General features: G+C 37.4%; 1 protein-coding gene across 2 annotated transcripts; it reads right to left on the reverse strand.

Moving 5' to 3' along the window:
* Positions 1–259: 259 nt before the first annotated feature.
* LOC105397043 (protein rolling stone) lies at positions 260–10,901 on the reverse strand. 2 transcript variants are annotated; one of them, XM_038113031.2, is made up of 5 exons: positions 10,777–10,901; positions 8,130–8,496; positions 4,687–4,797; positions 3,701–3,902; positions 260–1,286 (listed from the first exon to the last, which is right to left on the reverse strand). In XM_038113031.2, the coding sequence occupies exons 2-5, from the start codon at positions 8,410–8,412 to the stop codon at positions 1,091–1,093; spliced, it is 792 nt and encodes a 263-aa protein (XP_037968959.2). In that variant the 5' UTR covers positions 8,413–8,496; positions 10,777–10,901; the 3' UTR covers positions 260–1,090. The 2 variants fall into 2 exon arrangements, with proteins under 2 accessions (XP_037968959.2, XP_037968961.2); XM_038113033.2 differs by lacking the exon at positions 10,777–10,901 and adding an exon at positions 8,646–9,081.
* Between the last annotated feature and the right edge of the window lie 1,396 nt (positions 10,902–12,297).

The raw sequence follows: 12,297 nt of genomic DNA on the forward strand, positions 1-12,297 counted from the left end.
TTTTATAGGTATTTTCAGAAAATTAATTCACGTCAGTCGCAAAGAATAAAAACATACACAGGTTCCTACTTAATACTTATGGCCCAAATACTTTCTTAAAGATAACAAGATAAAACTGCTCCTCTACATTATTTACAAACTAAATACATATAGAATACATCAATACACACCTACTTATGTAGGTAGAATACCAACTTAGGTAAAGCTATGTATACGGGTAACGTACATAGGTACATGTTACATGCTGGCGAAAATGATATTTAGGCATCCTAAATTATCTAGGATACCTTTACTCATTGTGCCCAGGCCATGCCCATGGGATGCTCTGCGAATACTTACTTATCTCATTCACGCCATATGGTCAAATTATTTTAATAATATTATGACCATTTCTAAACTTATCTAATATCACATTGGGGCACATTTAGACATTCCTAGCACGTCACACGGAAACGACTAGACGAGCTAAGGCTAAGATAAGATAAGAACAAAACGGGTAATGATATGTTTATAACTATAAGTAAATAAACTTATGTTAAACACTCTAAACAACGAGATATAAAATACCTGCGATCAGTCAGATATTAATTCAGTCGTCTAATTTCAAAGTGAGACTAAACGTAATAAGGTTAGTGTCTAGGTATATAGACTTGAAACTGTGGTCTATAATTACTAGATATAAAACCTTCATAAAATAGCTATCAACAAGTTTTACCAAGATCGTGGAAAGGAGTTTTCCGAGTTTATCTACATTAAAATTTAGAATCAAGGTTTAAATCCGATTTGCCTTGGCGCACTTTGACTCCAAGTACCTAAATAGCTAGTCGTAGGAATTTCGCATGCTAGTGTCACATATGTATAAAGGAACGGATTATCAGGCGACATTTGAATTGATTTGAAGCGACGATCAGTCCCATAGCCCAAAGCTATTTGGCCTTTTACCATTAGCCGGCACCGGTGCGCAAAAGTGTATGAAAATATAAGTATGTATGGCTCGCTTTTTCACTTACCAGCGCCGGCGCTGGCCCGGTTTCATACACATTTGCCGGTGACAGCTAATGGAAACCGCTTATTAGGTATGTCTTTGGTTTCAAGCCGTGAACCCCTCGTTGTAGACGCCGGCGGAGTCCCTGCTGCAGCGGCGGATGATGCGGTCGCGTAGGCTCGCCAGCCCGATGGTGGCCAGGTGCATGAGCGTGAGGAACAGCCCCGTCAGCGTGATCACCACCGCCGTCTGCTCCGGCTTGGACCAGTCCACCACCGGGTAGATGAACGCGTTGCCCCAACTGGAATTGATAATAAGTTTATGCTGATTAATCATTTAAGCCTGATGATGTGTTAGCAACACGACACTTTTATGTTTCAATGCGTTGAAGGTATGGTAAATTAAAATAGTTTTATAGTGAAATTTGTTGCCTTTAGATGCATGTTTAATGTTTATGTGTGATAGATGTATTCTAAGATTTCTAAGCTTAGGTAGAATAGCATTTAATTCGTGTACCAAACTAAAGTTAAACTGAAATAGTTCCAACTTATTGCACTGCTCATCTGCTGAGATAGTCGCATTCAATCAACCTGTGTGTGAAGGAAAATGCAAGATGAATGTAATTAATAAACAGTTGTGTCTATAAAAGGCAATGAGTGATGGATGGCAATGACGAGCAGGCAGCGGCGACTGTCCGCGTGCGTGAGACGATTACTGGAGTGGGCGCCGCAATGTCAGGTTACTGAACTTGTCAATAAACCTTCGAATTTTGACATACTTTATATTCGGAATAATTTGGAGTTCAATTTCAATGTTAAGGCACTTTTTTTTAATGAAGATAATATTGTTAGTACTATAGTCAATAACCAAAATATACATTATGTTAACGACTGTAATCCCCGCAGATGCAAGCGAACCACACGCTTTTCGTTACAAAATGCATCGTGTGAAAAAAGGGTTTACGTTAATTTAGATTATATTCCACAAAGATACTTATGCATACGTTTGTTAGTAGTTAATTTGTGACAATGATACTATCTATAAAGTTAATGGGAGCCCTACCCATATGGAGAACTAGAAGTACACGTAGGTCTTGCTATTGAATAATGAACTGGGTCAAGTACCTATTATTGTAAGATCATGATCATGACATTTCTGAACAAAGATAGAACCATTATTTAAATCAAATAGTGTGATGAGGATTAAAGTGTAATTTGTGTGATTTGTTTGGAACCAACAAGTAAGGTCACAATAAATTGATTCGATAATTTATTTCAAGATTTCAACTGAATTAGCTTCGTAACGACTGCAAAATAAATCATCATTAAGATCAGTGACCTTATCATTTTTCTCGTATTAAGCTGTTACTTTATTACCTCTCTGTCTATATGCAGCTAAATAATTGCTAGTTATTTATTGTAAGTGCTAAGAGGTAGAGTATATTTGTCTTTGCGTCCACAAATACCTGCAAGGTCTATTTGTTTGTCAGTTTACTTAAATTTTGCTACTAAAGTGGATGTTAAATTTTGACCTTTTATGATATTTACATGGAAACATAGGTAGAGGATGGTACTCGTAGTATGATTTTAATTCAGCTTTTGTCCCGAAGGCAGATCAGATTTCTTAATAATCTAGAAAAAAATAATGTTAGGTACCTACTTAAAAGTAAATAGAGATACTTTACGAATTCAAAATTACACAGATTTAAGCAGCTATCTTCACAAAGTATCTAAATCTAAAGCAATCGGGATCACTTATAAAATTCCGCCTTGTGAGTACATTATTATATGTATCGCGAATGTAACTACCATGGTTTATTAAGGTGTAGGTACTTAATGCTGGTTTATAAAAGTTAAATTCTAGGTTGTAAGGTATAAGCACAAGGACTAACTGCAACACCTATCTGGCAGGAGTAAGAGTTGACGACATTGAGCAGTTTAGGGACATAAACAACTTGTGCACTTTGAGGACCGTCGTGGCTTGACTATCCCATATATTGGTAAGGCACGACATACCAAGCAGTTCTAGCCATGTGTGAGTCTTGTCTCATAAATAAACTGTTGGGAAACGCACAGTGACAATCTAAAATAAATTTACGGCTATTGATACACCTACCTAAGTAGGTAGTTATTATAATTTGTTGTACAATAAAGTTGTATGTAGATAGCTATTGTACTTTCAACGTAAGGTAGTTATGTATTTTATTAGGTTGGTAGTCGTTATTTCAAAGAGAAATAACACAAACACCAACGTTTCTCGTGCCAAAAAACAAAAACACTGCGTACCTATGCTTTTTTTTATATGGCACTCACTCTTGCTTTTATAATTAGTAGGTATGTATATTATTTATCAAACGAAAATGTAAATCATATTTATATTTTTTTAAATCATATTTATCTTTTTTGAAGTGACTTTCGTTGACAACGCCTGCGCATGTCCTATTGTATTCATATTTATAACAATTGTTGCTTTGTTTGTTTTATTTAATCTAAACTGCATTTAAAATTACATTCTTGTCGTAGGTATTATGTTTACATCATTTCAATCAGAAACTGCTGGTGCAAAACCTACCATCCTCTACCTAACCATGTTTAATGCTCCTATAAAACACCTTACCTAAGTGTTCTTGTATTATGCCATCTTCTAAAGTTTACTCTAGCTTACGAAAAAAAAAGTTTCGTTTAAATTGTAACCAATAAGTTGCAAAAAACTCACGGATCAAGCCCCCCAGCGAAGAAGTAGATGAGCGTGAAGAACATGTAGACGCTGGCGAAGACCCAGGGCTGCACCACGTCCAGCAGGCGCGAGGGGTGCCGCGAGAGCGCCAGCTCCACCAGCATGGCCACGGAGTTCACCCCGTGCAGCATCACGTCCAGCACGGGGTTTGGAGCGTAGTTCACGTGCGTGTTTTTGCTGGCTGTGGTAAAGAGGGTCTTTGTTAGTTTTGTTGACGCCTTTAGAGCAATCTAGTAAGGTTTATACGGTTAATAGGTGTTTAGCTGCGAGTGCCTATGAATGTGTCTATCTACTGAGGTTAAGCAGGATGTCTAGTATCGACTACACCTGACTCAGGCTTGTTCTATGACTTGAATCAATGAATCGATGTGTTTGTTTTTCTGTGTTCATAGCAAGAGTTAGCAAAATCTTTAGCTAATCAAAAGATAAGCTCTCTTTTCTTTGCAATAACAGAATAGATTGCAAAGCAGCAAAATCGGTGTAGATAAACTCGTTTAATGCACGTTCCACCAAACACATCTTTAACAATGAAGGTCTAGATACGTAACCAAATGAGTTTCGGATGTCCTGAAATTACATACATGTGCGATGTGCGTAGGTAAACTGTCCTTGAACTAGATAATAGAGGTCAGAGGTTTCGATTAATATAACGATTCAATAATTTACCTCTAAACATATTTTCATTAATATTTATATTGAGTGTTCGCTATCTATTACGTTTATTGGAATGTTTGTGGGCGTTACCTTAACCGACCTTAACTTGCGTCTTTTCAGGGTTAGCCCCAGTTTCACCATACTCTGTTAGATCATAATTCATAACAAGGGATGAGTTGTTGACTTTTGACACATCTGTCAAGAATTTAATATTTAGATGACGCATGACGATTGATGGCATTACAATGTAACAGATGTGTTAATGATCTAACAGACTATGGTGAAACTAGGCATAAGTGAGAAGTACTGACCAGGTTTGAGGATGCACCAGTAGAAGATGGTGATGAGGAAGGCGACGGGGATGGTGATGTTGTAGAGCAGCCAGTACACGCGCACGTACCACGGCAGCCCGCTCTCCTCATCTGCAATCAGTCACAACAATAAGACAAACATTGGACTAGGCCTCAACCCTTCCTTCATTGGAAGGAGACCCGTGCCCCAGCAGTGGGGATGTGATGGGTCGTTATGAGACAAACATTAATAATACGTATTCAACTTGCAGTATATACGTGCACCATAGGTACCTTAAAATATGTTCATTATCAAAGGTGGTCTGGTAGAGATTTAAGCAATAAGGCCGCCTCACAGTTTTTTTAAGTTTATAAGGTGTTTTTTTGTATTATTTCCATAATAATTGATGAGTGGATCTTCTTCGGCTTTTATCTGGGAAATATGTATTTATAAGGAGATGCGGGAAATGAGGCAATAATAGGCGCCTCACGGCGACTCCAGCGCAAGGTGAAGGCGACGTGTCGTTGCATCATTCCACATGCGTCGAACGCGCATTTTTTACTCAAAATATAAATAATACGCAGCATATCATGTAACGTTGGCCTCATATTTATTCATTCCATCTAAGAGCCAATTCAATTCTTTGTTTTATCAACTAGGTAGTTAATAGATGCATGTTAATTATCCTCGAGATATCTATTCAACCTTTGAGACAAAGGCGTGCACGGGATATTTAATTGGAAGTTCTGAATATCCCACTCTGTCATGGTTTTACTGTGAGGAAAAAACAATAATTGCTGCCCTTTGTGTAACGTTAGCAGTTAGCTATTTTTAGTGAGATGATTGTTTTAATGAGCGATTGATGATTAATGGTGCTTGTAAGTGAGTGTGGTTAATGTGGAGGCCTCGTGGTGGCACGGCAAGGTCAAGGTGTCCATAGCCGGCCGTCGCGGTGGACAACGTGTGTCCTCTCGTTATATATCTCAACTTACTACATAAGTGTAAGTATTTACATAACACGATATACATAAAGGCAGGTAATAGGTACTTTACTCTTGCTAAAATCCTATATTTACGAGCAATCAAAAGGTTCCAGTGACATATTATTATGGAACAATAATGGCAGGTGGAAATTTTTCATTGCATGTATTCAATTTCCAGTGTATTAGAGGGTCGACAGAAGCGCACTCTTGCAAAGATATGTTAGGTTGAACTGGTTGAACTTGATGTATAGGTAGTAGGGACAGAATTTATACTTTACTCGTAATAATATTTTGTTTAGTTAAAGTTAAAATGCCTAATAAAGACTATTGTTCATACTTTAACTAAAGTGTACCTAATACTTAGTTGTTTTGTATTTACGAGTATTGTGAGAGGCCAATGAGTCGTTAAACCTTTAAATATTTGACTCGTAGCTGTTAAAATGTTGTTGACCTACAACCTGCAGCTCATCTTCGATCGAGTCAGGCTTATATACGAGGTGTGAAGGCTGACACTCGCCTGCTAGGTACTTACTAGTATTTGCACCTGACAATTTTTAAACAGACAAATACATTGGGTTTGAACTATATAAGTATACTTTTAGTATACCTACTTACTCCCATTTAATTTTGTTAAGAGTTTTCCTTGAAAAATAAATAAGTAAATAATAGGTTTTACATATCTATTCACTAATAGCTAAAATCATTCGGATACGCTTAAGTACATTACAACGTGAGAGAACAATAAATGATTTATAGAGGCATGTTGAAATCCCCAAAATTTTCCGATCAAACCGCAATAGCATTGATTGTCTGCCAATCGATGTACATAAGTACATAGGCCTCCATGATAGCGTATGTCCATGAACTTAAAAATACAAATGCAATGTGTTACCTTCATCATTGAATAAAATGTGTAAGATTATTTATATTAAGTATAGTTTTAATTTAGAAGGACCTAACTGTGTTCGATTGAAATAGAAATGTATAGATAATAATTTTTCTCTTTAGGTCAAAGAGAATATTCATTAACTCTTTATTGTACACATGCCTATACACAAAACATAACAGATGAAAATAGAAAAAAAAAAAACACTTAGAACCTACAATACAAAGGCGGGCTTATTGCCAAAAAGCAATTTCATCCAGTCAACTTGAGGTAGACCTTCGACTGGGTCAAAGAATAATAATATATCTCATAATATGATATGACATACTTATCTGTTTTGCTGACTTTACTATAATACAATACTTATTTGTTTAAAATAAGGACGATAAGATATATGTTATCATTATCATTATGTTAAGAGAACCATCAGTTTTTTTTAAGTACAATGCATCTTTTACTCTGCACCATGTTTCTATGTTATTTTTCTTACCGTGTCGACGACAAACCAACAAAGCTCACCCGCGTGCAGGTGGGAGGGCTCGAGGGCATCGTTGGTGGAGCCACTCACAAGCCACTCATATTGTGCATCCGAGAAGAATCCTATCTAACTTACTACTGTGCTACGCATGTTCTTGCAAATACAGATAAGTACTTGATTTGATTCCAGACACAACACAATCAATATTTTGTCATTTTAAGACAAAGCAATAATCTTGTAAAAAGTACACTAATGATTTACTCTCAACTCGAGCGTGTGTACCTATTTCATTGGTACTTTTATTTATATGAATACCGATCTATGGGAAAATATCGCAATCAGACTCTCATACGTGACTGTATTGCGTGTCCAATGTTGAAACGAATCTAGTTTTCAGTGAATAATGCGACAATGACAGTGAGATGCGCGTGCGATTATTTACTTTATAGTTGACGCGTTGGAAAGACAATAAAGTCGTGTTTACAATACACACGAGAATACGTGACCCGTCTTCAGCGTGCCACGGCTATTTGCGTGCGGGAACATCGCTCCCGGCCAATCCGATCATCATTACTGACATTTCCATTTCAACCAGTAATAGAATAGCGACTACATGTAGGGAGCGACACACTTGAGCACAACAAATGTTTCGCGTATCGAGATAAATCAAATAGAAAATTGGCTCTATCTCTGTAGGACATAACAACTAACTTATTGGTTCTCAACTGATACTTTTTTTTACTTCATATCTTCATAAGCATACTGCTCTGGGTTACAAATAAATGTACCAAATATCCACGAGCGTCACTGGTCATCGCCCCGCGCTGTGCCCCAGATATTACGAGCAATTGGCGTGACACGGGGCAATAAGGGGAGCAGTGCTGGTGTTCGTGAGGCCGATGTCTATATTGGTGGCTAATTTAGGACCTAGTTGTGCCTATGCCTACTACAGGGTGCAGAAAAAGGCTAGGCTATACGTAGTTGACAGTCTAAACTAAAACAAAGTTTTTCAGACATACAAAGTTTTCTCGAGTAATAAAGAAAAAATCATCAGCAGTATATTCACGTTTAGATTTCTTGACTACGTTGCTGCACATAACATGAAAAATATCTTACCAGGATTCTTTTCCGGAGTCTTCACAGCAGCCACTATCACACCGAACACCATCTCTAGCAGTATGAAGAGCAGGCCCCAGTGCGTCATGTAGAGGAACCACATCTCGGGCGGACCCCAGAAGGAGGCTCCGGACCAGGCGACCACCAGCAGCGCCCAGGCCAGCAGCGGCACCCGCCACGCCAGCGCCGACACGCCGCTCCACGACCGCGCGAAGGTCTCCGCCGTCACCGCCTCCACCGGCTGGCACGCGCACCCCGCGCCCGACATTACTCCTTGGGTCATCCTTGATGCTGCTCACTCTTCACTTCATAAGTACATACAGGTATTTGTATAACACAAACTCAAGCCTGATGTAGAGGTCGCGAGCTGCAAATAAAACATAAACTTGTACTTTGTGGATGAGATCGTCTTCGAGTTTGTGTGCCATCGGCATATCCATGGCTACGGGCGTTGCTCTTTCAAAACCTATTTTTGACAAATTATAGCGGTAATAAAGTGTTTCTGTCGCAACGCACGCTATTCTTTCTTTATCGCAGATTCTGCCGGTGTAGTATAAATTTGTAATCTTCTTTAGTAATGTTTTTTTTGCATAACAACGTGGGAAATGCTCGAATGCCTAGGTCGGAATGACCCTGCGTGGTGGCGGTGTGACGAATGACGTAAGGTTACCGCGAGGCGCCCGGAGCCCTCGCCAAACCTCAAACAACGTGAGAGGAGTTATCTAAACCGCCAAATGTTAATATCTTAAATGTTTTGTCTCGGGGAGTGAATCGTCGGCATGAGTTATTGTCGGCGATGTTTTCGTGTTTACAAGATATCGTGAACAGTTTCAAGTTCAAGTCAAACGAGTTTTTACTCTCGTGTTTGGTCGCGTGACGCGTGACTTTGGTTTGGTTTGAGATTTTCCACCAACGCTTGCGTCTATTTGTATGCAATATAACGAGAACAATTGGAACTGTTATTGTTTGTTAAACTTTTTCAAAATACAAAGCACGGTCATGAACAAAAATATAAATTAAGTGAGCTGCTGATAATACTTAATTACTTACTTCCTTGTTCAGGTGCATTATTTTCCAGCTGAACAACTTATAAAAAATACTTTACTTAGTTTCGTACGCAGCTTATATGGTTTACAATTAAAATGAGGCATCTACTAAGTACACAGAAATCAGCATAGGCAAATCGACATGGAGTTGGTAAGACAAGGTCCTAGAAATCAAAGTTTGAATAAATGTAGCTCCAGCTGATTATCCTCGGAGCGGACGTGGTATGAAGATGGAGGATAATTTGAAAGGATGCGAATACTAATTATTATAAGTTTCCCAATTTCCGTTCTGTTTAGTATTTCACTATTGAACGTATCTACCAATAAGCGATATATTTATTTTGCACGGTATTTATTAAATAGTTTTGTAATTAAATATGCTTTGTAGTGTAGGAATTTGTGTCAAAGTTTTGTAAGTAATTACTGCAGAAGATGACCTCCCCTGATAATAAATATGTAAAATTTATAAAAATAGTAAATATACTAATAAGTGAATACTAACTTATCTAGCAACAACAAAATTTTGATGAAAATTATGCTTATTCATAATCGTACGAACCATACGACCGAATGGCGTAGTGGTTAGTGACCCTGACTACTGAGCCGATGGTCCCGGGTTCGATTCCCGGCTGGGGCAGATATTTGTTTAAAACACAGATATTTGTTCTCGGGTCTTGGATGTGCCCGTAAAATGGCAATAGGCCCGCCCCCTATTACATTGGGACTAACATAACACTCTGGCGAAAAGTGGGTGCAGCAATGCACCTCTGCCTACCCCGCAAGGGAGTACATTAGTACAAGGCGTGAGTGCGTGTTTTTTTTTTTTTCATAATCGTAAACAATCTCTGCGAAGACAAACCCAAGAGCTAGATTAGGGTTTGTCACTGTGACAAAACATTACGCCAGACATATTAGCATCCGCTTAAATTAGTAATAAGAACAAACTTTTAAAATCATATGTATTTTATTATCTTCCGCATATGTATAAGTTTCGGGACAAATAAATGATTAAATGGAAATTGTATAATTACCTAAACATTAACACATTTTCAGGTACCTGAAGTGGGCGCGACAAGAAAATGAAGTGAACACTTACAGCAATAATTATAACGAGTTTCTTTCATAATATTGGCATAGGTAATGGTCACGCTACGAACATCTATACTCTATACTTGCATATTTCAATATTGTATACTCGATGTACTTGATAGACATATGTAGGTATATGTAGGTGCCTACTACTAGGCGAGTATGCACGAGTAGTTTTACTGAAAGTATAATTAGATCTTATCACGTGCGTTCGATGACATTCGCTTGTGTAAAAGTTTATGGATATTATGCATGTATAATGTACATGTTACTATTACAGATATTTTAATCCGTCTTCATCGAGTTAATTTGATCGATCTTTAATTTATCCTGCTGTTCTATTTTATAATTTTATGATGCCGTGCTGTAATCTAATTTAAATAATTGTAATTCTATAAATTATCTAAGTATTTACATAAATGTTAAACTTTTAATATTTTTTTTATATGTAGAAAAAATAATTAAACATAAAAATAACTACATTAATTACAAAACCCATTAAACCAACTTACAATTCAATTAAGCAGTCACAGACACAATATTCTTAAAAATCAATTAAATTGACAAACTAACAAAATAAAAAAAATACGTGTGAAGTCCCGTGCGCGCGCAGGTGTGCGCGTGCAGTGCGCGTGCGGGCGCGCGACTGACGCGATGCTGCGCGCAATGCACGACCACTGCAGCCCTGAGGATGCCATCGGAAGGAATGTATTACTGAGTGGGTATCAGATCTGCTGTGTTTCCTTCCGATTCTTTGGATTGCAAGCCGTATTGGTTTAACATGAGCTCATAAGTTTATAAACTGTAATGAGACTGATTACTCTGATGAGTGAAGACTCTCCGTTGAAACAATAACATTACTTCCGATTCCGACCCCAGTAGGCATAGTAATATTAAGGGAACATAGTTTTATCGGAAGTTCAAAAAACGGGAAGTAAGTACAGTTATGTGTACACACCTGTGTAAATTTTAGTGTCATTAGGTGAAAGAAGTACAATACTTTTACAAATACATATTGTTTTTTTTAATACATTCATCTACGTATTGTTTCTTTACTTTTGATTGTTCAGCGGACGGAACATTTATTTTATGTCACGTTTGTTAAGAAAATGATGCGCGCCCTACGACCCATCCTAGTCTTGTATTGAAACAATGACGGGTACAGTCGCGGACACGCATATTATTGTGTGATTTTTATTCATCATCACACTTGCAGTACAATAGAACTAAAACAAGCATAGAAAAATTGGCTATAAAAAATCAGATTCGCCCAATTTCTTATATTTTTAACTGCATTAGTACTTAGACGTGAGACTTAACGGTTCTAACGTTTTAATATTGTTTATCGTAGTACAGTAACTGACAGGGGCCAGTTTATTTGCTCGAGATTGTTCATACAAAAACTTCTAATTCTACTATAAATAAGGTGTATATGACTAGTATAACACATTTTTTAATTTATTTTGAATTTCGATCTACTTTACAGCCATTAAAAATTTTACGTGATTGTACATATTTTGTGTGTATTGGGTATCACGTTCATATTCACGAGGTTCACTACAGTTAGATATGCAAATTATATATACAGTCAGGTAAATTGCAAATTATTTATACTTTTAAAGTTAGTAAAGTAAAAAATTATCCTTTCTTTTTGTCTTAGTCATCTTAGAGGCAAAAGTAATATTATTACTTACAAAGAAATATTTTTTTCTTGTTTTTGATAATTTTGCCAACAACCGGTTTCTAACGTAGCTCCGCAGCAAAGCAAAACACAATTCTTACCACATCCAGGGGTTTCGTCTTGTTCTCTCGGTGTGCCGCTGCCGTGGTCTAACTAGCTAGCGAGGAAAGTAATAATTTAGTTATACGTATACCTAGTAGTCCTAGTAGATATAGGTAATTAAGGTTATGATTAGAAATTTAAAAAACTTCCGCAAGTGTCAACTGTACCAAATATTTTACATGCGGCGAACCCTAGAGCATACAGTATAATATATTTATATTGATATGTAGTCAGCGACTAACAAATACAT

This window comes from Plutella xylostella, chromosome 5 (assembly GCF_932276165.1).
Source record: "Plutella xylostella chromosome 5, ilPluXylo3.1, whole genome shotgun sequence".
In the NCBI taxonomy this organism is placed as follows: Eukaryota; Metazoa; Arthropoda; class Insecta; order Lepidoptera; family Plutellidae; genus Plutella; species Plutella xylostella.